At 52.0% G+C, this 26,550-nt stretch overlaps 1 protein-coding gene across 2 annotated transcripts in view; it reads left to right on the forward strand.

Annotated features, from left to right (window-relative positions):
• Positions 1 to 26,000, forward strand: part of Rtn4rl1 (reticulon 4 receptor like 1) — a 65,963-nt gene extending 39,963 nt beyond the window's left edge. Inside the window, exons 1-2 of one of the 2 annotated variants that reach the window (XM_033762854.1) lie at positions 17,515 to 17,662; positions 22,856 to 26,000. In XM_033762854.1, coding sequence (XP_033618745.1) covers positions 17,545 to 17,662; positions 22,856 to 24,186 — 1,449 coding nt within the window. In that variant the 5' untranslated portion in view covers positions 17,515 to 17,544 and the 3' untranslated portion in view covers positions 24,187 to 26,000. Of the gene's footprint in view, positions 1 to 17,514; positions 17,663 to 22,855 lie in introns of those variants that run through there. The other variant, XM_010642144.2, reaches the window with a different exon arrangement.
• Positions 26,001 to 26,550: the final 550 nt, after the last annotated feature.

Raw genomic sequence — 26,550 nt, forward strand, 5'->3', positions numbered from 1 at the left:
TTTTTTTTTTTTTTTTTTTTTTTTAAGAAAGCTGGACCTCTGAATATTTCCAAGCCTCCTGAAATTGCAGGGAGCAGTGGTGAGGAGTGTCTGGGCTCGCCACTTTCTAGTTATTCCTTAACCTCATCTGTAAAATGGCACCAAGCGGTAATACTGACCTTGCAGCAGGCTGAGGGTAACAGGCCCAGCAACACATGCAGTGCATTCCACAGTCACTGTCACTCGGTAAGAGCTCTGTGAAGGGCCGCTGTCATTAATCTGCTGCAGAGCCCTGGGGGATGCTGAGGAGGGGCAGCTCCCTAGGGAGGGGTCTTCTACAGGTGCAATGAGATTCCTTAAGGGGTCCCTGATTCAAAAAATGTTAAGCACTACTTGCTGCTTGAGAGGTTTAAAAATAGAGGAGCGTTGAGCTGCAGAGCACAGTGTTTATGTGAACTAAGCGTGGTGGCAGGGCCTTCGGGCAGGGAAGCCGGCGTGGAGCCGGTCTGTCCATCTGCTGGCTCCCCCAGCCTTCCATGCATTCACTAGTTATCCAGCGTTGCTAAGCGCCAACATGGTCAGGCCCCTGCTGTATGCTGAGGGCACAGAGTCAAGTATGCAGCGTCAATGGAAGGAAGATGGACGCCGGCCACTTTCCCAAGATGCCCCCAAGCCTCTTGTGCCTCATGTTTTTGTGAGGTCTCCTGTCCACGTGGAATCTGAGCTGGGTCTTAGTTTAACTGGGAGTGATGCTTCTGTAGTTCTGGCCCTAAGCCCCCAGAAGGCTGTCACCCTCACTTTTGCAGTTTGGGGAGCACTGAGCCCCTATAAAAAGGCCAGCTACTGCCAGGCGTGGTGGCACATGCCTGAAATCTCAGCTCTTGGGGGGCTGAGGCAGGAGGATTGCTATGAATTTGAGGCCAGCCTGAGATACATAGTGAGTTCAAGGCCAGTCTTGAATACATAGTGAGATTCTGTCTCACAAATCAGGGTGGCATGGGTATGCACCTTGGTGTTAGAGCATTTATCTATCATGTGCAAGGACCAGAGTTTCATCCTTATTACCCCTCCCCCATCAAAGACCAGCTATGTTGATAAAGAGATCAAGGGCAGAGGCCACATAGGCAGAGACTGCATTGAGAGGCAGAACTCTGAGAGCATTGGAGAGAAAGGCCCATGTGTCCCAGCTTCCTAGCCACCATTGGACTGCAACCACATGAAACACCTGTAGTAAGAAAAAAATTGTCCTGCTTAGCCTATTTCACCCACAGCCACAAGGTCAAAACACAGTCTTAAGCTCAGTCTGTCCATTTTCTGTTGCTGTAACCATACCTGAGACTGACTAATTTATAAAGAAAGCAGGGTTTGTTTGTTTGTTTTTTCTAGTAATATAGATTGAACTTGGGTCCTTGAGCTTTCGAGGCAGGTGGTGGCACCACTGAGCTAAATCCGTGGCCCTTGCTTTTTGTTTTGAGACAGGATCTTCCTATATAGCTCAGGCTGGCCTTGAACTCACTGTGTAGCCAGGCTGGCCTCAAACTCGATGCAATCCTACTGCCTCATCCTCCCAAGTGCTGGAATTATAAGTGTGTGCCACCATGCCCAGCAAGCATTTATTCTGATAAATGGTCTAGAGATTAAGAAGTCCAGGATCACTAGTGGTGATATCTTCTTGGCTTCTGGTAGGGATCTTGGGCTGATTCAATCCAGGGAAGAGGGCAGAAGGACAAGCAGACATGTGTGAGAGAGAACACAAGAGGCAGCCTTACTTTATACGAACTTGCTTTCCTGGTTACTAGTCCCTTCCTGCCAGGCAAGGACTCACCCACACAAAGAAAGCACTGAACCACTCCTGAGGCTCCTTTATGGCCCAAACTCCTTCCTGTAGGGCTCACCTCCCAACACTACCACACTGGGGAGCAGGTCTCAACATGAGATTTGGTGGGGATAAACCACATCCAAACAACCACAAGCCTGTGCCTTTAGAGTGGTTTGTTACATGCATGGAAATAAACGATCAACCAAACGAGAAATGGTAAATGCTGTTTCAGAGCTGGCTATTGAAGGAGTCAACCTCCATCAGGTGCATATCGTCAGAGACAAAGGCAGACAGAGGACAGAAAGATCTACCATGGAAAAAAGGAATGGTCTCAAGTAAGCTGTGGTTGGAGTTGGGTGGCATTCGGAAGCTGTAGATGGGCTAAGCACAAGCAGGATACCCAGTGTGACTGATTGGGGTACATATTTGGCTTTCTCTGTTTGGTCCTAAAATAGAAGCAGGGACAAAATTTAGGGAAGCTAAGCAAGTCCTGACTTTTTTGGACTGATTATTGTAGTTTTCTCTTTGGCTTTCTGGATTGTTTTCTAGAGATAGTAGCCTAACTTTCTTCATGTCTGACTTAGAGATAGCAAGCTGATTTCCGAGGCTGGTTACTACAGACAATGGGCTGCTTTCCTGGCTGGCTGCTGAAGATTGTGGGTCAGGGTTCTATTTTTAAATGTGGTCTGGCACTGTTCATTTGTCTGTTTAGTCTCTCACTTGGCTCTAGATACCTACAAGCAAACTGACAATTCTGAGGCCATGTTGAATGAACAAAGTGGGTGAGTCCAAAGGAAGGAGAACTCCCGTGGCCTGTGCAAAGTTGGAAGAATAGGTGGGAATTAGCCAGGCAGATGAGGGGCCTCGTGGGTGGAGGGGACACCGTGGCCCCAGGAATAGAGGCGAGGGAAGCACGGCATGCGAGAGCTAATATGGTGGGGCTGTGAAGGTTGGATGGCAGATGAAGGTTGGCTCAGGGCCAGGGCACTAGGCAAACAGGTATCCCCAGAAAGAGGGGTCATGGATATTGACAGGGGTGTCACTAGAGCCGAGTTTCAGAAAACCTCAGATAGAGGAGGTAGAATAGGGGCAGGGTGGAGACAGCAATTTAGTGAGGGGGTCCTGTACCGTCCAGACAAAGTTCTCAAAGTTTAAGCTCCAGGACTTGGTGAACTGAACTCCAGGGACAAGAAGAATGCAGTGTCAGGTTTCTGGCAGGCCGAGGTGGTTGTGGTTCCTGAGAAGGTGGCCTAGGTAGGGGGAGGGACTTTGGAGAGGGTGATTTTGTGACTACTGCGTAGAAAGAAGCTGGGAGACCCCACAAGATGTGTGCAGGAAACCCACGGTAGACACAGAATTGGAATGAGGAAAGAGCCAAGATGGATTTGGAGTCATCGGTATATGCACAGGGCATGGTGGCTACCCATGGGCTGTGGGTAGAATAAGAAGAGGAAGAAGTGTTCAGGATGGAAAAGTTGGAGTAGACCCAGAAGGGAGTTGTGTCAAGGAAACTGGGGGAGGAGATTTCAAGGGGGCTTTGCTCCCAGGGGCAGCTGAGGCAGAACAAAAACTGGACAGTGTGGGTTTGGCACTGGCAGGGAGTTTGTGTGTGAGAAGGGGTAATTCCAGGTGTAAGGCTTGCGGAGAGGGAGGGAGAAGAGAAAGTGGGTCTGCGACTGGGAGACAGCTCTTTCAAGAAGTTTTGTCAGTGAAGGGGAGGAGAGAGGCGATAGCTGCAGGGAGATTTAAGTTATGTAGGGTTTTGTTGTTCAGTGAGAGACTCAAGTGAGTCTAGAGGCGGTGAGGAGCACTGGATAGCGGGGGCGGGCAGGGAACCGAAGATGCTGAGGCAGGGGGCACCCCAGACAGGGAAGGCAGCTGTCAGCAACCACGGCCCCAGGCAGAATCCAGGCTGCAGGTGGAGTTTTGTTGGCCCACACAGTGTTTTGTTTTTGTTATTTGTTGAATTTGATGCCAACTAATTGCATGCAAAAAACGTGGAATCCCAGCCTCTGGCAAAATCCAAAGGCCTGATAACTCAGCCCTAGCCACCTGTGCCATCTTACCTGTCCTCCTTACCTTTTCCAGTTTCTCACTTTGCTTTCCTTGTAAATCCATAACCCGAAACCCTGGGGACAGAGGAGGTGAGAGGGCAGGACAAGGCAGAAAGCTTGTGGCTCTGAGAGGAGATGTGTGAGGATGCTGAGACGGGTAGGAGAGGGGGCTTGGAAGGGTCATTGAGGCGGGTAGAAAGGAAGCTGGGAATGCTACACAGAGTAACACTGGGGTGGTGGCAGTGCTAGGACCAGCTAAGATGTTGAACTAGGGACTTAGAGTGGTTCCAGCTCCCATCATTGAGTGACAGAACAGGGAACAGAGAGAAAAGATGAGGCAGAGGACCCACTCTTTCTTCCAGGAGTGCTCCATCCCCAGCATCAGGGTCCCTTGGCTCTGTTGCAGTTGGAGGCAGTCCCTAAGGCTTGGGGCTACACAGGTAGGGCTCTAGAACACACCGCCTGCACGACCCCATCCCAGGAGCTCTCCTCAGTTGGGAACATGCTGAGATGTTGCACTTAGTACTGGGAAGGAGTCCAGTTCTGGAGCCCCAGCGTGGAGAAGCTGGAATGCTCCTTACATTCCCATCGGAATCCCCTCCCATCCCTTCTGACAGGCCCTCAAGAAATGCTCTCTACCACATCCCCCACCTGTCTTCCCTTTGAAGCATCTCCTGTCTGCCCTGCCATGGCCTCATGCCCACTTCCGTCAGTTACCCAGGTGGGGCTTGCTCTTGACAGGAGACGGGGTCGCAACCGGGCCTCCCAGGTAACAGCTCAATACATGATTCAAGATTAAAACATCCCATTCACACCCTCTGTGGGAACGTTCTCTTCTCGGTCTTACTGAGAATAGTGTGTGGCTTGGACACATGTCGCCATATCACGTAGCGTTGGAACGTAATTAGGTGATGGTGGGGAAAATTCCATCTGTCTCCTGGGAATGCTGGAATAATGAGCCATCAGAGAGGACTGAGGAGGTTGGGGGGGGGACGGCTGCTGACCTGAGCTGAAGCTCAGATCATTCATTAGCTCCACAGCTGCCCGCGCTCTGTTCCTCATCTTGGCTGCGTATCCAAGCTGGCCCCAATCTTGAGCAGTAGGCAGGAGCCGTAGTGGAGAGCTTGAAAGGCTGTCCCAGGCTTTGAAGCAGGGAAAGAGAGCAAGTCATCCTTTTCTGTGCTGGTGGTAGGCAGAGGCCCTGGTCCTCCACATAGGCAGGTGGCCATTTGCTGAGTCTCAGTGACAGCAGGGACTTCTGGGACAAATGAGCCAAACTTTCCTGAGGAAAGGAGGCTGGATGGATGTGGGTCAGGGCTGGGTACAGGGCACTGAGTACCGGGGTTCTCATCAGGACAGCACACTGGGAGCCCGGGCCTGCTCACCCCACCTGAGCTGGTTCCCCTCTGTAGCCTTGAGGGTCACTTGGACCCATTCGGGTCCTACCCCTCCTCCACTCCTCCATGGTAAATGTCCTTCTGAGGCGAGGGCAGATGACATCAGGGAAGAGACGACAGGGAGGCCAGCTGCGGCCCCAGGCTAGCCTGCTCACAGTCCCAGCATTACCCTCCTCCTCCATCGGGCCACCCAGCTTGCCCCCACATGGCACTACCCAGGGCAGCCCCCTCCTTCCCCGGGCTCACTCGCAGACACCTTCAGCTGCATTGGGTCATTCTTTACCTGCTCCCAGCAGGACCCCACAAGTTGGGCAGCAGAGTCCACCCCCCACCTGGCCATAGGCACCCTTCTGCCTCTGCTCCCTCTCCCTCCTCTCTCTTCTCTTCTGTCTGGGGATCAGCCCAGGGCCTGGCCCATGCCAGGCAAGCACACTACTGTGACGACACCCCCAGCCCATTTTCCTTTATGTCTTTTTCTTTCCCCTCTTTCCCTTCTATTCAGCTTTGTGGCATTCCTGGCTGGAGACTTGCTATTCCAGCTTCCCCAGGGGTTGGTTCTGTTTGCTCTCTACTTAGAAATGCCTCCTGGGCTCTCAAACTCAGGGGCACATCCTGCCCTGCCTTGGGACTGCTAAGAGCATGAGCCACTGCAGCGGTCACCGAGTTGGGCTGGCTCACAGTACTGTTCTCTCAGTCTCCCATGGCCGCCGGTGTTGGACAAACAGAGACCTCCTGCACGCCTCAGTTAGGCCCCTTCTGGTCTCCCACAACTTCCAAGCCACTCCTCTTCCAGTCTCCAGCTCCTCTCTGGGCTCCTGGCTCTGTGAGGAGTCACTGGGCTTCCAGTGCTCGTGGAAGGAAGCTCTTTGAGAGGGTTTCAGGGCTGGTTTCCTCAACAGCACCTTTTTTAGAGGACCTCATCTTGGCTCTCTTCCATTCCCTCCCCAAAAAAGCAATAAGCCCATGGGGCCAAGAAGCCCAGTGACTGGGCGCCTTTATCCTTCACCCAGTACTAGCTCTGTCCAGTAGCAAGGTGACCATTACATGTGCTTTGAACTTTCTAGTAGCCACATTAGAAAGGTGAGAAGCAACAAGTGAAAATAATTTTAAAATATTTTAATTTAATCCGATGGATTCAAAATATTATTTTACCATGTAATCAGTATAAAAGTTATTCAAATGAGACATTTTGCATTTTTTAAAAATAGAAAGTCTCTGAGGTAGCCTTATCTCAACTGACCTGGATAGCACAGCTCTGGACCAGGCTGGATACTTGAAACCCAAGAATTCTCTGCTCACATGGCTTTTCCTGCATCCATAGTTTTCCCCATGAGATCATACCTGAAGCTCATGGGATGGGGAGGGCAAGAGTCAGGCTTGCCTGTGAGAAGGTGGCTAATTTCCCATGGATTGTTTATCTTCTTAGCTCACAGTTCACTCTGCTCCCTGAGGCTGGGGTTATAGGAGCCATGGCCCATGGCAGGGCAAGGCAGAAGGTGAGGGTGTGAAGTAGCAAGGTTGAGATCTTGCAGAGGCAGCCTGGACAGGGCTGGCTGGCAAAAGAGAGCAGGGTGGGGGTACAGCAGTCCACAGACAGGTTAATGGCTTCTGCCTTGCACACAATTGAATTTGCCCTCCTGAGCCTTCTGGCTGTGGGGAAGGGCCTCTCCTAGGAGTTCAACTGGATTCCCAGAGCCACGGGGCTTGGGGCAGCTAGTCCTGATTCAATCAGGAGAAATGAGGAACAGGCTCAGACAGGCCAGTGCCCAGTGGGGCTGGTGGTTCAGCTTCGAGAGGTAAGGGAGAACCTACTGGGGAAAGACATCCTAAGTCCCTCCTAGTTTTACCTCCTTCCAAGAAACTCAGAGCGGGACCCTCCCTTAAGCTTTAAAATACAGTTGACAATTGTTAGCAATGTATATCATCACCCCCTTCCCACTTCTATGAAAAGTGGTCATGGAATGACTCAAAATTAGAAAATTGACAACTAGTCTATTTTTCTTTGTCTGTGAGGTGTCCCCACATGCTAGGACCTGGGTGAGGGCTATAAAGGAGAAGAAATAAAAGAGCTTCCATCTTTCTTTCCTTAATACCTTATATGTTTTATGAAGTCTAACTCCAAGACATATATATTGTGTTTCCTTTTTGTGGGAGGAGGTGGGACAAAATGCAAACCAAAGAAGGCATCCTGTGACTCCTCACGGAGGAAACATTGTCTCGTATCTTTGCCCATACAGTTCCTTTTACTGGGAATGCCCGCCCCCGCCCCCACCCCCTTTTCTTTTCTTTCTTTCTTTTTTTTTTTGTGTGTTGCACACCTGTTGCACTAGCACTCGGGAAACTGAGGCACAAGTTTGAGGCCAGCCTGGGCTATGTAGTGAGTCCAAGGCCAGCCTGAACGAGACCTTGTCTCAAAAAAAAAAAAATTTTTTTTTTTTTTTTGGTAACAGGGATTGACCTCAGGACCTTGTGCTTTCAAGGCAGGCGGTGGAACCACTAAGCTAAATCCCACCCCACCCCCCAAACTTTTTGAGATGTACCTTTGCTAAATTGTCCAGGCTGGCTTTGAATTTGCAATCTTCCTGTCTCAACCTCCAGAGTAGCTGAAACTATAGCAGTAGCTGGAACTACAGGTATAGGCCGCCTCACCTGGCTTTCCCTTCCTCCCTGAATGCCAGCTGAGGCCCCCTTTCCCTCTGCTTGCTCCTCCACTTCCTGACAGCATTGCTTTCTTCCCTCTTCATCTGTGTTTCTGTGGCTTTGTAGATGGCTCTGTCAGAGTGCTGGATGGTACAGTGGCTCACTCAATCCACCAATAATTGTTGAGGGCCTCCCAGGTGCCCGGCACTATCTGGGGTGAGGATATCACAGGGAACAGCTGACAGGGGGAGAGACAATAAACATGTAAGCAAATAATTAAACCAGGTCCCCTCAGAGAATTAAGTGCTAAAAAGGAAGGTACATGGAGTAGGGTACTTATGAAATCAAGAGTGGCTAGGGATAGAAGGTGACATCCATAGACTCATAGGAAGGGAAGTAATGTTTGATCTGAAACCCAAGTGCCAATAAGGAGATGGTCCTGCAAGATCCTGGGCCAAGTGGCCACACAGGAATAGCCAGTGCTAACACTCCAAGGCAAACACTGATTGCGTTTGCGTGAACTGTCTGGACCAGGTAAATCCAGAGCCTGAAAGCACATTAATGGTTGCCAGGGGCTGGGGCAGGAAGAATGGAGAGTGACTACTAATGGGTATGGAGTTTTCCTTTGGGGTGATGAAAATGTTCTGGCATTAGAGATTGGTGGTGGTTGTACCACACTAGGAATGCACTACATGCTATGCAACTATGTGCTTTAAAATGGTAAATTTTATGTTGTTTATTTGTAGTAAAATATGTGTGGACTTTACCAGAAAAGCTCCAAGGCAAGAATGAAGTTGCTATGTCCTAGAAACAGAGAGCAGCACGGCCAGAGATGGGGAGGGTGGTACAGAATGGCCCTGGAGAGCTGGCTGTAGCCACAACAGGGTTGTGGGCCAGTAAGGAAATTGCACTTTATTCCGGTGCAGTGTTCAGGAGCACCAGGAGGTTTAAAGCAGGAATGTAACATAATCACACTTGCTGTTTTTGTTTTGTTTACTGTACTGGGGATCAAGCCCAGGGCAGTAAGCATGCTAGTCAAGCGCTCTACCACTGAGCTCTGTATGTACAGTTTTGAAGATCCTTCTGACCGTAATGTAGGCTGTGGGTGGTGATGGAGTTGAAATAAAAGCAGTGCTCCCTGTTAGGGAAGCTATTGTGTGGTCTGGGGTGAGGAGACAGTGGTCTAAAATGGGGTGGGGCAGTGGGGATGGAGCAGTGTGAATTTGGGATGTATTTTGAAGATAGAACCAAAGAGGACTTAGGGGATCAAGGGAAACAAGAAGCAAAGGGAGGAATGAAAAGTAACACCTACATTCTCAGTCTGAGCTACCAGGAGGATCGTGACATCCTCTTCTGAGTTGAGGCCGGCATGGGGAACATGAGGATGTATGAACGTGAGCTGTTTATCAGACCCCATATGGCGAAGTCAGGCAGTCAGTGGGTGGACTGGTCCGGAGTTGAGGACTGAGACCTGACCTCATCCTTGTAGAGATGGTATTGAGAGCCAGAACCCAGGTGAGCTCACCTAGCTGTGGGAGAGAGGGTGAGGGCTGAGTCCTGGGCAATAGGGGTGTGTAGAGATTCCACCGAGGAAAAGCAAGCCAAGGATCAGCAGTCAGCAAGGTGGGGCAGGGGAAGGGGACCACCTGGTCATACCTCTGAAGAGGAGAGAAAAAGAGAGGAGAGGAGGGAAGGGAGGGGAAAATTGAGTTCCAGAAGGGAGGGCCGGGGTGTCCAGAACTCAAGAAGGTGAGGATGAAAAGGTCACTATTAGATAACACTGTAGGATGATAGATCTACATAGATGTTGAGTCTGAGTGCCCAGCATATAGTAGGTGCTTATGAAAGACTAGAGGACGTGAAATGACTATGCTCTGCTGCATGTAGCATAGACTGTGGTATAAATTCCAGAGCCGAGGAATCTATCATTGAGAGAAGTGGCCTAGGGACTTGGGCCACCCAGGAAATGAAAGAAGCCATTGTCAGGAGAAGGGTGAGGACAGCCTAAAGGAGCCCTGGATTCCAGTTCTGCCCTCTGGTGAATTCTGAGATGGCTTTACCCTCCACTTTTGTTCCCTTTTGCCTCTTGGCAGGGGGGTGATTTATATTTCAGTATATTCCAGCTGAAAAAGGATTCAGATTTTGAGCAGGTGGTAAGCCAGTACATGGAAATTTGATATATTTTGACTAATGCGGTTTGAAATTTGAAAACCAGACAATTTTATTCAAGATCCATTTTTATACTAAATCATTATGGGGGAGAAAAGGCAAGATTTCAGGTTTCCTGTGAACCCAGGCCTGTCACCATCGAGCCCTGCTAAGCAGGCTTGACCCGGCCAGCTGGCCTGTGTGCTGCCTGCCTCAGCTATCCCTCGTCCTTGCCGGAAATTCTTTCTTTAGTAACCTCTTTCAAGTGTCCCTCCAGGGGTTACTAGTCCAATTTAATCTGACCTTCAGCCCCACTTCTGTCGCACCAACTCTAACAAATCCCTGGGGCTGGCACTTAAGACAAGTTTTGTGATACAGACAATGGTATTACACAGAATTTCCGCTTCCTTCCACATCTGCCTGGCCCATTTCCCTGGTCTCCTGAGCATGAAGCCCACAGAGAGGAGATAAATAACAGGGATGGGAGAGGGATGAGGTTATTGTCAAGGGAGAAAGGACGCAGGTCAGGGGAGGTGAGGGAGTGAATGTTGGAGTGCTGGGAGGGGGTGCTGCTGAGAGAGGGTCTCTGAGTGAGAAGTGGCCTGCAAGATAAGGGATCTCTTCTCCTATCTCCAGATGCCACATACATCTTGTTTGAATCTTGGTTCCACCATCTTGAGCAAATCACTGCACTATGTTGAACCTCATTTTTCTCAGTGATAAAATGGAGATATAAATACTTTCATAACCCCCTAGGGGGAATATTCAAGAGATATGTGAATGTGCTCAGTACGGGTAGGTCTGAAACCTAGAGGAGGTTCCACACAAGTTACCCGCCTTTGGCTCCCCAGTGATCTTCTTTTCTTCATACAAGGGTAGAGGCCTTGTCTCTTCTGAGTAGCTTACAGTCTGACAGGGAAGGCTGAGAGGAAGGGGCTGCACCTCTGAAAGCCCCCACCATGGAGATTTCCTGTGGTAGAACTTTTAAGGTTTTAGGAGCTGAATTTTCTGAAAGGTTACCTGCTCAAGAGGACTTTGACTCAATGAATCTGATCTAAGGCAAGGATCCAGAACTTGGATGAAACTATGTATACAAAGATGTTTATTCCAGTGTTCCTTAGTTTTAATTTAACTGACTCTTCAAAGAATTAATAGCTCTATTGACATGGTAACAAATCAGCGGTTCCTGACAAGCTGGTCATGGTGCCGTATGCCTTTAATCTCAGCTGTGGAGGAGACTGAGGCAGGAAGATCATAAGTTGGAGAACAGAGTAGGCAATTTAGCAAGACCCTGTCTCAAGATAAAATATAAGTAATCCCAGCACTTGGGAGCCTGAGGCAGAAGGGTTGCCGGGAGTTTGAGGCCAGCCTGGGCTTCATAGTGAGTTCAAGGCAGCCAGAATTATATAGTGAGACTCTTCTCAAAAAAAAAGGGGGGGGGATAAAAAATTTAAAAAGATGGGGACACAGCTCATTAACCCCTGGGTTTAATCCCTAGTACCACAAAGGAAAAACAAGCCCCTGACAGGTAAAGAATGACATTTCTCTTACCCCAGCACCCTCACTTCCCAGCAGCCCTCCTGGGAGGCAACTAATATTACTAATTTCTGCCATGATGATTTATAACAGTGAAAAATGAGAGACAATCTAAGTGCTTCACAGACAAATAAATTATAATCTCTCTGTACAGTGGGCTCCTCACAGGCTCTACATTCTTGCCTGTCACTGTCATTCCTGCTTCTGTTACTTAACTGAGTGTTGCCTCTGCCCTCAGCCCGTGGCGTGTGCCGTTCCCTCTGGCTCGAATTCCAGCTCCTAGTAGGATCCTTCCCAACCTCCAAACACTGCAAGCCTTGTCACTCCCACTGACTAGGGGACCCCCCAATCCTCAGAGCCCCCCGCCCCAGTATCTTTCTCTACGCTGCAGTTTAGAGGGGCCGGTACACGTCCTCAGCCGAGTGCCGGATGCCCATTTCCCCATCACACTGTCCTGTCCCGGGCGAGGGAACATTCTTTCTGCGGGCTCTGTTTGCTTCTTTAGAGCACGGCTGACAAATGAATTCCATGCTTGAAGCTGATAACACAGGATACAGAGCTGCACATATAGCACGAGCCCAACTTTATCTCTTAAAATAAAAATTTTATTTAAATTTTATATAGCCCTATATAAATGAAGTATTGAAAGAAGATACAGCAAGGACCTGTCAGCGATTGTCAAGGGTAATGGGAAGGTAGTGATTTTTTTCTTCCTTTTTGTTTCTATACTTTTTTACATTTCCCATACCTGGCAGGTATTATTTTAAAATTAAATAATGGTGAGTGACTTGAAAGAAAAACCTGATTGGTGAAAATAGGGCTTGAGGACTACATGGGAAGCCCATGCCAAGTGCTACCTGGGATAAATCTCCTAGACCTAGGGTCCAGAGATGAGCATGGGGGACTCTGGCCAGCGGGAGGGGAAGCAGTGCGAAGCTGGGGACCTGGGACGTTTGGCTGGGTTCCACAGTGTCCTAAGTGCCCAGTCAGGAGAGTCTGCAGAGGGGACCAAATGACAGAGGGCTTAGGCAAGAGTGAGGAACCTGGTGGTCATTTGCCTTGTAGGTGTGAGATCCATTCCCCAAAGTCCAGCCAGCAGCGTGACAAGCACATGGGCAGAGGCTGGACCAGTGAGGATTAGAATCCTTTGTTTACAAATGCCTTCAACGTCATCCTTCCTGATTCCACATCTTGCTTGACGGCTCCCTGCCCTAGGTTACCTTTCTCTGCCCACTGCTACACCCGAGTAGCAAACATGACTGGAGAAAGGCCTTAAGCCATACTGGTGGGAACACCTCATGTGCTCTGTCACCCCACAGAGAGCCCTCTGTGGCCTTCAGGTGACTGGGGCCACTGGCTTATCCATGACGAAGCATGTCTGTTTCCTTCTGTCTGTCTCTCCTCCAACTCTCACCTTCCTTGGATGATGACCCCTCTTCTGTCATGGAGGAAATGGCAGTGTCCAAGGCTAACTCCATGGTCTTCTCTGTGTATGCCGGTGTCTCTGCTACAGGGGCAGGTGTCCCTGCTGAGCTCCGGACCTCGGTTTCTTCTGCCCTGCCCTGCCTGCTGCTGCAGTTTCTCTCTTCCTCTCCTCCTGAATCATGCTCACTGGCATGCACGCAGGTTCTGTTTCTTCCATCTCAAAACACAAACACTGCGAGGGCATGAGGGAGGCAGAGAGGAAGTCAGCGGGTACAAGGGTGAAGATGGATAGGAGGTATGACTCCTAATGTTCTCTAGCACAGAGGGTGACTGTGGTTGGCAGTTAATTCTATACTTCAAAATAGCTAGTAAAGGAGATTTCTGAATGTTCCCAACATAAAGAAATAATTAAAAATATTTGGTGTGATAGATTTGCCAGTTATCCTGATCCGGTCATTTACACATTGTCACATTGTACCCCACAAATATGTATAATTATTATGTGTCACTTCAAGATAAAAACTATAATTTCTTTAAAAGTTTAAAAAGAAAAAAATAATTAGCTCCCTTGGCCCATTCCCCAGGCGGTTCTGCCATTTCTTGGCTCCCTTCGTGGGAGAAATGCCTGCATGGGTGAACTCTGGGTGTCCACTAACACTCCTCATTCCCTGGGTTCCCTACAAGGGCTCTTCCCCATTCCATGATGATAGCAGGACCATGTGACATTTCTGACAGATGACGCATGAGCGGGAGTGATACATACACTTGAAACAGACACAGGAAGCCGACGGCTGGCTGTGTCCACATCTTTTCCCAGCAGAGCTCTGTATAAAGGTGCTCTCTTGACCTGGGTCCAACTGTCTCAGCAGTGAGACACAGCTTTCGTTGTGAGTGAGTCTCTGGGATTCTGGGAACCCTCACCTGTCTTGGCCAATCTAGCTCCGTGCCATCTCTCCTTCCTCACTGCTGCACCTACTGACCTACCAGAAAGGAACTTGCCGGGGCCACCAATTACCTCCACCAAATCGACTGGGCACTTTGCTGTCCTCACATAAACTCTAAGCAGCCTTCATCCCATTGATTTTCCGCTCCTTCGGGAAATACTCTTGGCTTCGGTGACACCACACTCTCCTGGTTTGGCTCTGACCTCACTGGCTGTCTCTTCTCCTTTGCTGGCTCCTTCTCCTTTGCCCTCCTCCCCAACTGTTGTGCTGCTTTAGGCTTCGATGCTGTGCCTTCTCCCTTGACTCTCCTAGGTGACCTCATCCATACCCACGATTGAAATGCCATCTCTATGCCGATGGCTCCCAAGTGTACTGCTCACCTCTGGGCTTCTGTTCTGTGCATCCAGCTGCTGCCAGTTAGACATCCCTGTGAGGCATCTCAAGCTTTATATGTCCTAAAGTGAGCCCTTGGTTGCCCCAAGCCTGCTTCTCTGGGTTCCTTCAGTCTCGATGGTAGTACCCTCATCCTCTCAGTTATTTGGACTGGAGCTTGGAAGTCACCCTGTCACCCCCACCCCTTTCTCCTGCACTTGGGTCCATGTAAACATTTCTCCAGTCTGTCCATTATTCTGTCTCCAGGACCCCAATATCTGTTACAGACAAGAGCCATCAGCCTCCTTACCTTCCCTCCTTCTCCCCATCAACCCATTCCCCAACAGCAGCCCCTCAAATCCAATCATATCATCCCCACCTCAGGCTCTTCGGTGGCTTCTTGCAGCACCCAGAATTAGATCCAACCATTTACTGTGGCTTTTAGGGCCTTCAAGTCTTGGCTTTTTCCTTTCTGACTTCATTTTCCTGGCCCTCTCCCTTCATCTGCACCAAGCTCAGTCCTGTGGCAAGGCCTTGTCAGTTGCCAATCCCTCTGCCTGGAAGGCTGTTCTTGGGCTGCTTCCTATCCTTTAGGTTTCAACTCAGACGTCCTTCATCAGGGAGGCCGCCCCAGGGACCTCAGTCCCTTCATTTGCTCAAATCGTCCCCTCTTCATGTTTCCAGGATCTACCGTCTGTCATCGGGAATCTGTCTGATTACTTCTGTTTAGATGTTTCCCTTCTCAGTGGAGGCCTGTTAGGGAAGTAGCCATGTCTCCTATCATTGTGGAACCAGGCATGGAGCTCAGACTCTCACGTGAATGAGGGGGGTGGACAGATGCAGAGCAGGGTGATTGACAGGTATGGGCTGGTTCAGAGCCCAGATGCCAGTCTGGATGCTTTTCATTGACAGCAAGGAAGGCCTGGTTCTTCTGAGGACCAAGAATAAGGGCACAGTTCAGCATCTGCTTTTCAAAGGTGGGTTCTCATCTCTTGCTTTGCATCACTGACTGCTCAGCCCTGCCTAATGCTGTGTTTAGACTCCCACCCATCTCCCTCTCCACACCTGCCTGACATCCTCAACCCTGGCAGGCATCTCAGTAGACATTTGCCACTGAGGACCCTCCCACACCTACAGAGGGGATCCTTGCCTTACCAGACACACCAAGGACATATCACTGAGGGTGCGCCTGTCAGGCTCTGAGTGGGTCTCCAGTTTTCTGTTGTTTTGGGAAGGGGGAGGTGGCTCCACAAGGTCCCCAGGCAGAAAGCAGGGCCCAGAAACCTCTGGGAAGGGTGGGCTTCCAGAACCCCTCAGCCATGGAGTACAGGCTACATCAGCCCCAAGTACAGGGGCCCCAATCTAAGATGCAAATTTGATTAACATGAGGGCACATTTTATGAAGCAGCAGTAAATGGAGGTAGAGCCCACAGGCCTGGGTCTTCCTTCAGAGAGCTGCCAGATCCAGCTGAGAACAAGTAGACTAGAATGGGGGACAAAGTGAAGAGGCCAGGCCACCTTTCTCTTATTCTAACAGGGAGCATCAACCTTTGGGTTAAGCCTTGCTTGGCATTGGATCCACCAGGCCCATCTGCCATCTGGGGTCTGGGAGCGTCAGGGTGGGGAGAATGAAAACTAAGTTCCCTTGAGGGTTGGGACAGCCCCAAAGCTGTCTGGGAACAGCACCCTCTGCTAACAGACACCGATGGGCTGAGCAATGAAAGTGCTTTCCACACTTCTAAGGCAGGTGCTGACTCCAGCTTCCATACAAGAAACTGAGGCCTTCAGAGGGTTTGGGACCCGCCTGAGGTTGCCAGAGTGAAAGGTGCCAGGCAGTACCCAGCTGCACAGCCGCCTGCTTGCCAGCCTCCAGCTTTGTCCCAGCAAGGAGTTTGTAGACCAGATGGGCAAGGGCTGGGGGTTTGGAGCTGCTCCCACAGAGCACCCTGAGAAGCCAGGAGACCAATTAGCAAGGCATTCCCAGCCAGGCCTGTTCCTGGGGACCAGCCCAAGCAGATGAAAGCAGAAAGGTTATTCCAACAAGGAGCCGCCTACTTCTCAGCTGAGAGCAATCCTGGTGCACTGGAGGAGCCTGGGGTGGGTACGTAATTCAGCACGTTCAGGAAAGGAGCGGGAGCTACAGCAAAGAGAGAGTGAGTGGTGCGATAAGACACGGACATGGCACAGCGCCCCTCCCCACATGCGCCTGTCCTCAGGAGAGGGCCCCGCCTCTTCCCTGGGATGGGTGTGCACTCATGCTGCAGGATAGAAGGAACCAAGGCTGCTAGCAATGGCTCCTGGAGACAGTGTGTTCACACGTGTACACACACATAAACATACAGGCCTGCACACCCAGACCACACACACATGTGCATGCCCACATGTCCACAGGCTCACACACCAGCTCTGTGTACCCCAGGCCTGCCTCCCTCGAGGTGGCTAAGACGCATGCCTCATGTCTGCCTGTTTGACCCCTCCTCCCCCCACTCCTGTACCCAGGAGGGTTTATAAGTGGATCACAGTCCTGGCCTCCAGCTAGGGTGCTTTGTTTAAGACTATCCCAATTTTAGTACTAAAAGTTTCACATCCTGGGAAACCCCTCAATCCCAGGCAAACTCATTCTGGTCACTCTGCCCCAAGCCTTTGGCAGAGCTGGTACTGGATCCTAGACCTCTTCTTACAATCTGCTACCTCTGAGACCCTCAGCAAGGGACCCTCAGCAGAGCCAAGATGGAGTCTCTGCTGTTACCCTGGGTGGGGGTGGGGTGGGGGGGTGCTGGGTCTCCTTGGAACTGATAAAAAAACCCACTGTTTATTGAATACTGTGAGGCAGGCCCTGGGGCCAAGAGCTTTCTGATCCTCATTTCTCATCCTCCAACGACTCAGGAAGTGCCCAGCTAGGTTTCTGAGCCCCTACTATATGCAGAGGTCAGTGGGAGGAGCCAAAAAGCAACAAATAAGTAAATGAACTGATATGTTAGAAAGTGAGTGCAGTGGTGTAAAGTAAAACCAGGAAGGGACCACTTCAAAATGGGTTGCTTGGGGGAAGCCTCACTGAGCAGATGCCTCAGGGCATGTGTTCCCAGCAGAGGAACAGAGCAGAACTGAACAGCTCAGCAAAGGTCAGAGAGGAAGGCTGTGTGTGTAGGAGGGACAGAGGGAGCTCAGTGTGGCTGGGGAAGGTGGGGCCTCTGGGCCGTGGTCAGACTCAGGGGCATCTTGTGGGTAAGATGGGACCTATGAAGAAGGGTTTGGGAGACTCAGACTTTTGCTGGGTCTCCCTGGCTGCTGTGTTAGAAGAGATACAGAGGCAGAGGAACCACTTCAGAGGCTGCTGCAGCCATCCAGGTAAGTGATGATGGTGGTGACTGTGGGAAGAGATGGATTCAGGGTGAATTCTGAAGTTGAGCTGTCAGGACTTCCAGGGAGTTGGCTGTGGGGTGAGGGGAAGAGTCGCCATGACTGTAAGGTGTTCAGCCAGAACAGCCATAAAGAAGGGAGCCCCTTTACCTGGGATGGAAAGGCCATGGGTGGAGGAGGCTTTTGGGGGAAGAGCAAGGCCGATGACATTTGATGGAGATGTGGGTGAGGCAGGCGGATGCCAGTGTGTACACTTGAGAGGGCCAGACTAGAACTTTAGTGGTTTTCCCCTATTTATAGGTGAGAAAAACAAGGCTCAAATAAGCAAAGACACACACTTGTTAAGTGAGGAAGTGAAGATTTGAATCCAGGTCTCTATGGCCATCCTGCCCCCATGTCCAGCAGTGGGGGCCCATGAAAGGAGCCCAGCTGTGCTCTGGCTGGCTTCCCTGTCTCCAGGGTTGAACCAGGCTATGAGGGACCGAGGGGACTCATGAGGAAGGGGCCTGTGCTTAGTTAGGACGCTAGTGGTAAAAATGCCAAGTGGCCTGAGGCGCCAGCAACCCCTTGAGTGCAGCCAGCCTGGCCTTAGGCTGTTATCCAGGCAGCAGAGAGCATTCCGTTAGCATCGATTGGCTTAGAATGGAGCATCTGGCGAGGCTGGGGGCAGGGGGAGCTCAGCCTGCAGAGGGGAGAGGGAGGGCTGCAGAGCCAGAGGGTTGACCACGTGGCTGACTGGTTTCCCAGCCTCAGTGAGGCCCACAGACCTGCAGGGGGAGGGGTGGGTGCCAGGACAGCCCCCTCCCCTCTGTCCATGCCAGCAGGTGGAAAGAGTGGCCTGAGACCTTGGAGCCTGGGAGGAGCAGAGTGAGCTCCATGACTTGTCCCACTGCCCTTCTCCCCCGCTGTAGGGTTTGACCAGGTGCTTAACCTAGGGGTGCCTTCTTTCCTCCTCCAGGAAGCTCCATGTAAAGAACGTGGTAAGAGTTAAAGCCAGGTTCTGCAGGGCCCTCGCTACTCTGGCTGTCTGGCCTGGGCCAGGAGCAGGAGCCCTATCAGTGCTAGTTGCAGTGCTAGGCCAGCTCTCTGGCCACCCCAGCCCTGGGTTTTACTGGCCCAGCTGAGCTGAAGTCATGGCCTCCTTGGAAGCTCTGCCTAATTAGAAGTGGACAGAAAAAGATAATGCCTGCCACCTGACTTCCACCTCCGCTCTTTGCTCATCCTCTGCCCTCTGTCTATGCCTTCCCAGCCGCCTCACCAGTTCTGGCCCCCATGGGACTATCTGGGGGCTGCTGAAAGGACTGGGTAAGGTGGCAGTCTGTACCAGACTACTCTTTCTCTCTGTGGTCCCTGCCCGGTAAGTGGGGGTTGGATTTGCAGAAAGGAAGACTTGCCTGGCATCCTCTGTGCTGGTGCGTACTGAACCTGGGGACTTCTTACTGAGTCCCAAGGCACCCCAGGACATAGGAACTCTTCTCAGAGATCTCCAAGAGGTTGAGGAGCCGTTGATGTCCCATTGTTAGCCAGCGACAGAAAGATATTGGCAGATGGCACAGGGGCAACAGGGGCCTCCCTGAGTCCCTCCCCCAACTTTCCCCACCCGCACCTGGGCCCTGGGCCCAGCACCAGACCAGACTGCCTGGTCCTGTGAGTTTCCCACCCTGTTAGTGAGGCACGATGACTCCAAGGCCTTCCCCACACTGCCACCTCCCACTCTTCAGACTCCAGGCAAGTGTGAATGGAGAAAGGAATGAATGAGGCTGTGCGGAGCTCTGATGCTGGAGGCTGGGAGGCTTGGGAGCAGTGAGCAGCAGAGTGCATCACCCTGAGGGGCAGGCGCAAGGCCCAGGTTTGCCCTCTCCGGAACCTTCAGGCAGAGCCCTACCCACCACCTCACCCCAGGAGGGGGCTGAGGGGGCTGCGTGGGGAATGCAAGGCCCCTCCACGGAGACGTGGATCCCTGCTAATTTGCAGTCTTAAAATGCACAGCAAAGGTGCAGGCCTCATTGTTAGTACATTAATCAGGCAATCAGCAAATCAGGGCTCCCAAAGGCCGCACAGAAGGGGCACAGGAGGAGCCATGGCAACGTAGCTCCTGCCTCCATGGGAAGAAATCTGCAGTGTGGTTATCCAGGGTCTGGCACCCACTGGCTAAGCTGGAGGTGCCCGAAGTGGGTGGAGCTGACGGACAGCTACTCAGGGATCCTGAAGATGGAGCAGCTTCCAGGGTGGAGAGACAGCTGAGACCCCTCCCCAGGCGGGAGGGCTGCGTATCCGGAAGGGTGGCATCCCTGGCACAGGCCCTGGCACTTGACAGAACTGATGGATGGAGAGTAGCTGCCTTGGGCCTGTTTCCCAGGGAGCCCTTCACTGTCCTCTGTCCTTTGGCATGAAGTCACTGCCCCACACAGTCCCTGTGGCCTTGTTGCTCCAGGTCCCAACACAGCAGCATATCCCTTCTTGAGGTAACAGAGAACATGAGCCTGGCCTTGGGCTAAGCCTTAGCTGGGCTCCCTCATTCTCTTGTGGCCCTCTCAGAGGAAGGTGAGGTGGACCTCTGCCTCAGGTTCTGCCTTCATGCTGCCCTGCCCTTTGGCCTCTTCCTCCTGCCACCTTGTATTTACAAATCTTCTAAGCCCACACCTGGATTTGCGGGCTTTTTCACTAAAACTGAGGTCCTGGCTGGTTTCTCTTGTACACTAGAATCCCCTGGAGGTATCAGCTTTCTTTTCATGGGGCTGGGAGTACATCTCCCCTTGAGGGCCCCCGCCCTGCTTTTCTGGGGGCCTTAGAGAGTTAGAGCCACTGCAGCAGGCAGAGGAGGGTTACCTCATTCCCCACACCCCCACCACACAGGGTAGTTCGGAGGATCAGAGGAGCGCAGACAGAAGTGCTCTGTAAACTCCAGTGAGCTGTATAAATGTCGAGTGGTATTAGCACTAAGCTTGACACAGCCCCCACCCCCTACCCCCAGCTGCAGGCTGAAGGTAGAAAATGCCTTTGTCTTTGCAGGACCCCTGGTGATGACTGCACTGCTGTGTTCCCTTCATCCTGAAGTGTGGGTGTGGGATGGGCGCGTGAGCACTGTGAATTCCCTTGAGTCAGGAGGGAGAGCCCAGGCACCCACAGAGTGGCCGGGAGGGGGCCACTCCCTGGGGAAGACGCTGGCATGTGTGCCTTCCCGGAAGAAAGCAGCCTGGGCAGGGTGAGAGGTGTGAGCTGAGCCAAGTGATCTGGAGGGCCTGTAGAAGGTGTAGCCAGTGTAGGGCAGGACCCCTGAGAGTCGGCTGAGATCTGGAGCCCATTTTCCTACCCCCTCACACCCCTGGCTCCCTCAGCAGGGCCAGGGCTCCTGGGAAGATGGAGGCAGTAGTGGAGGCTGGAAGCCAAACCCAGGCCTCCAAGCAGGAGGGCTGTCAGAGAGATCATGTGGGCGTGTTCTGGAAGGAGAAACTGAGATAGAGATGGCTGTAGCCGTGGCCTGGCCTATAGGATGTCCAGTGGCTGAGGCGATGGGAGGCTCTGGAGGGGCCGCACAGAGAATGGCTTGGTTCAGAAAGGGTCTTTGATGCTGTGTTGCCACCACTACTGAGGGCATAATTGCTCTGAAATCGCAACCGAACCCAATTATGCAAAAACTAAATTATGTGCAATGATTTTTATGTGCTGGAAATGTTCAGTTGAAGCCGGGTGATTGCAGGGGGACAGGAAGCAGCTGCCACTCTCTGGGAGCCCATAACTCCCAACAGCTGGGAGCTGTCACTTACGTACAACACCATTTTCTGCTGGGAACAAGGAGGTAGCAGTGGCAGTAAGACCTACTCAGTCAGGAGCCTGGGTAGTGGCTGGGCCTGGGCAGCAGCAGGCCTGTGAACCTAGGCAGGCAGCTGACTGGCCCTGAAGTGGCCGGGAGGGTGGGTTCTCTCATCCCACATACTCTGGGCACAGCCGGCAGCTGGAGGACTCTGCTGAACTGCCCCAGGCACCCTGGCTCTCTCAAGGGGGATGGCTGGACAAGCTGGAAGAAAAGGGGCAAGAGGCCAACCCAGGGAGGGAGGAGATGACTGCCAGGCTCTCTAGGGTGGGTGTATATAGGCCTGGAGCCTGTCCCCTCCACCCTGGCGCGGCTGCTGGGCCGCTTGGGGCAGCTGTGACCCTGGAAAAAGGCAGGTAATGACGATCATCCATAATGAGGCTACTCCAATAATGAGCGTGGGGCTATTACCCGACCACAGGCTGGACACATCCGAAAATAAATTATTTTAAGGGTCCATTAACGAATGCCTAATTAATGCCCAATTAGAGGGAAGCTACAGAGGAAATGCTCCGGACAGTTGAGAGGCAAGGCCTGGCTTTGCAGTCACAGCCTGGAGGCCAGGAGGGGCACAAGACTCGAAGGTGGACCAGAGTGGGAGCAGTGTCAGTTTGGCAGTTTTGTGAACCCCAGAGTGGCATCATGTGTCAGCCCTGGTGCCACCCCCAGTCCCTCACAGACACGTGAGATCTTCATATACCTGCACAGCTCCGTGAGGAAACACTACCGCTACCTGTCTTTTAGAAATGAGGAAATCGGGCACAGAGGGGACATCACATATTTGAGGATTGTGGAAGGCACAGTAAATGACACATCTTTGGAGGTGCACTTTGATGTTATGCGTGCATTCTTTGCTTGTTTTGGGGAATAATTTAAATAGAATGATTCCTCAGGACCCTGTGGGAGATATTGACTTTGTTAGAACAACTCTCTGTGAATGCCGATCACAGTAAGTGAGTGGTTATGCTGGGACAAGAGCCGGAGGCTGGCTGACTGTGTATGGATCTGGCCCTCACACAGCCTGAGCAGTCAGGGCTCAGGAGCATGTGGGTGTGGGGGTGACCAGGGACTTCGCTCCAAACATACCTCCCTCCCAGGCCCAGGATTAATCCTCAATAGGTGGGGAGGGCCAGGAAGTAGGAGAGATTTCCAGTTCAAGACAGGGTCCAAGTGAGGACTCTGACCTCTGCTTTCCTCTATTCTGGGGCCAGGCTCTCAGGGGGCAACCTGACAGACCCTCAGCACAGGCCAGAAGGGGATAGAACCCCAGCAGGCCCAGGAGGGGACTGGCACAGGACCGTCCTCTGCACTGTTTCCCACCTCTTCAGGCAGCCCCTGACTGGCTGTGCTGTCTCTCTCCCTGCCAGGGTGCTGTGTGGAGTTGCTGCTGCTGCTGCTGCTGCTGGCCGTGGAGCTGCCCCTGGGCAGCGGCTGCCCGAGGGACTGTGTGTGCTACCCAGCTCCCATGACAGTCAGCTGCCAGGCGCACAACTTTGCCGCCATACCTGAGGGCATCCCCGAGGACAGCGAGCGCATCTTCCTGCAGAATAACCACATCACCCTCCTCCAGCAGGGCCACTTCAGCCCTGCCATGGTCACCCTGTGGATCTACTCCAACAACATCACCTTCATTGATCCCAACACCTTTGAGGGCTTTGTGCACCTGGAAGAGCTGGACCTGGGTGACAACCGACAACTACAGACTCTGGCGCCTGAGACCTTCCAGGGCCTAGTAAAGCTTCATGCCCTCTACCTCTATAAGTGTGGGCTCAGTGCACTGCCCGCAGGCATCTTTAATGGCTTGCATAGCCTGCAGTATCTCTACCTGCAGGACAACCACATTGAATACCTGCAGGATGATATCTTTGTGGACCTGGTCAATCTCAGCCACCTGTTTCTTCATGGCAACAAGCTGTGGAGCCTGAGCCAGGACACCTTTCGGGGCCTCGTGAACCTGGACCGGCTGCTCCTACATGAAAACCAGCTGCAGTGGGTCCACCACAAAGCTTTCCACGACCTACGCAGGCTGACCACCCTCTTTCTCTTCAACAACAGTCTCTCGGAGCTGCCTGGTGACTGCCTGGCTCCCCTGGCATCCTTGGAGTTCCTCCGCCTCAATGGAAATGCCTGGGACTGTGGCTGCCGGGCACGCTCCCTGTGGGAATGGCTTCGGAGGTTCCGAGGCTCCAGCTCCGCTGTCCCCTGCGCATCCCCTGAACTGCGGCAAGGCCAGGACCTGAAGCTGCTGAGGGCCGAGGACTTCCAGAACTGCACAGGCCCAGCATCCCCACACCAGATCAAGTCACATACCCTCACCACTACAGACAGGGCTGCCCGTAAAGAGCACCATCCAGCCCATAGCCCAGCTAGGGACAGGGGCCACCCACACAGCCATCAGCCTGGCTCCAGGTCAGGCTACAAGAAACCAGGCAAGAATTGCACCAGCCACAGGAACCGCAACCAGATCTCCAAGGCAGGCACCGGGAAACAGCCCCACGAGCTGCAGGACTATGCTCCTGATTACCAGCATAAGTTCAGCTTTGACATCATGCCCACAGCTCGGCCTAAGAGGAAGGGCAAGTGTGCCCGAAGGACCCCCATCCGCACCCCCAGTGGGGTTCAGCAGGCATCCTCAGGCTATTCCCTGGGGGCCTCACTTCTAGCCTGGATACTGGGGCTGGCGGTCACTCTCCGCTGAGGACCCAGGGCGCCAGCGCCCAGCACTGCCACATGTCCACCAAGGAACAGAATTTCTTTTCTTTTTTACAAGTGCAACATCTGCTGGGTTTCAGGAAAAGGCTTATAGAGCCTTCAGCTGCTGGCTGGACCCTACCCAGTGGATTATAAACCCAAAGTGTACAGCCCTAGATGGGAGGGGATTAGCAAGTACATCTCACTCAGCTGTCCCAGCCAGCCCCCGCCAAGCACTCACAAGACAGCATCCACTCCAGCAAGGCGGTAAAAGTCATGCACAGTGAGTCCTTCCTTAGCAGCGATGGGACAAGTGCCCCTTAAGTGGGCTGGGCTCTGTGGAATCCTGATCATTTGGAGAGGTCTGAAGGGCCCCACCATTCCTGGAGGAAGCAAGACTCAAAAGAAATGAGGCTCACCCGAGATGGCTGGGTTGACCAGCAGTCTAAGAGCACGTGAACAGGTGGCATCTTGGCCTGTGCCTGAGGCCATGTAGCGAACCTGTCCTGAATCCAAGCCTATATCACCTTCAGTCCCTCCCTTGAGGATAATGCCTCTTGTTCCTGATATCTCAGGCAACCCTGGCAGTCCCAGGTCCAGCTGCTGGGGTCTAAGAATCAATCACCAAAGGAAAGATCATCAGAGGCTGAAATGTAGAACTTCATAACATGCAAAGAAATTCTCACAGAAGGTGCAGTTTTATACCTACATCCACTTATATATATATATATATATATATATATATATACATACACACACACACACACACACACACACACACTCCACATATAAATATATATATATACAAATGCACAGGTTCCCTGCCCCACTCCATTACCAAATTGTCTGTCTTATCATGTTTATAAACTATACGGAAAACTATATCTGCTGAACTAAGGATTGTACTGGTGATCTTTAGCAGGAAAAAAAAATTATAGAATTTTTGTCTAGAATCCCAACCTGGCAACAATAGTCCCTATGTAACCTGGGCTTGCCACAACCTGGGGCAAGATGTCAGTGGGAAGGGTTAGAGAGAAAGAGAGACAGTGAGATTCACTTCAGGGGACCAATATTCTTAGATATTTAGAACATCACCTTGTTTTTATATGCAACAGCCTGTCTGGCACCCTGGAGCACCCCATCATTCCTATTATAAAAGCTGCGGGTGTCAGGTGAGAAGGGGGAGGCAACTTGTTGGATGTCAGGGAGCTAGGAACTAGGGGCCATCAAGACAGAGAAGGGAAAGAAGGGGCTTTGGGGTTTTTAAACCAGCAGGCACGGCAGCATCCACAGTGTTAGTCCAAGTGGCTGGACAGTGTCATCAGCCTAGCATTTGACCAGTGTCAATCTGGACAGGCCAGGGAGACTCTGAGCAGGAGCTCAGGCCTCCAGCATGGCTCTACTGCTGAATTGTAACTTGAGGCTCTTTGGTGAGTGATCCAGCAAGGGCCATGCGTAGCTTGGTAGGAGGGAAGCATCAGGTAACCTTAGCAGAAGGGGAATAATAAAGACATTTCAAGAACCATCTCAGGCACTCTACATTACAGAGGCCCTGTCCCCCTGACCCTTCTGAGATGCCCATGGATGAGCAGAGATCAAAGGGACAGACTCAAGGGTCAGGAGTGGGGACAGGAGGCAAGCAGGTAACAGAGTGGGCAAGCTCAGATGGGAGAAGGGCTACCGACCAGGGGCCCAGGCAAGCAGTCTCTTTCGCACTTTGCACAGACCTGAATTCCCCACCAGAGAGGGCGAGTGTGAGGAATAAGAAACACTGAATCCAATTAAGAGAGAAAAATAATAAAAAAAAATTCTCTTGGACAAGAACACTGTTTTTCATTTCCTAATCCTGCATTCCTGAAGGGGTGGCAGATCCTGGGCTTGAGGGGTAGGCGAGCCTGGCCCAGCACAACTCTGGGAACAACACATTTGTTGGCAGGAGGAGCTGTAGGGGGTAGGGATGCACTGACTCATGGGGATACACAAGAGCATGCGCATGCGCACGTATACACACACACACACACACACACACACACACACACACACTCACTGGGTCTCTGTTCTATGGACTTGCCCCTCGCTTGCCCAGAACATAATTCACTTCCCACATTCTGGGTGTCCTGGGTTGGCACCGTCTCTGTGGCTCTCCAGAGCAGACTGGTCCTGAATCCTTCCAGGCCTCTTACCAAGAGCCTCAGATGCAGCCACTAAGCTATTGGTTCTCAAGGGTCTGGGCGGTGGCCTCCAGGAGACATCCAGTTCCTGGCACCTGGAACTGGGTGGGTTTGCCAGGAGGCCAAGACTTCCCAGGGCAACAGTGGAAGGGCCTGGAGGCTGTGTTTGCCTCTCTGGTTTTGGCAAAAGGAGTGAGTTC

Source organism: Fukomys damarensis, unplaced genomic scaffold (genome assembly GCF_012274545.1).
Source record: "Fukomys damarensis isolate Sample0158 unplaced genomic scaffold, DMR_v1.0_HiC HiC_scaffold_13, whole genome shotgun sequence".
In the NCBI taxonomy this organism is placed as follows: Eukaryota; Metazoa; Chordata; class Mammalia; order Rodentia; family Bathyergidae; genus Fukomys; species Fukomys damarensis.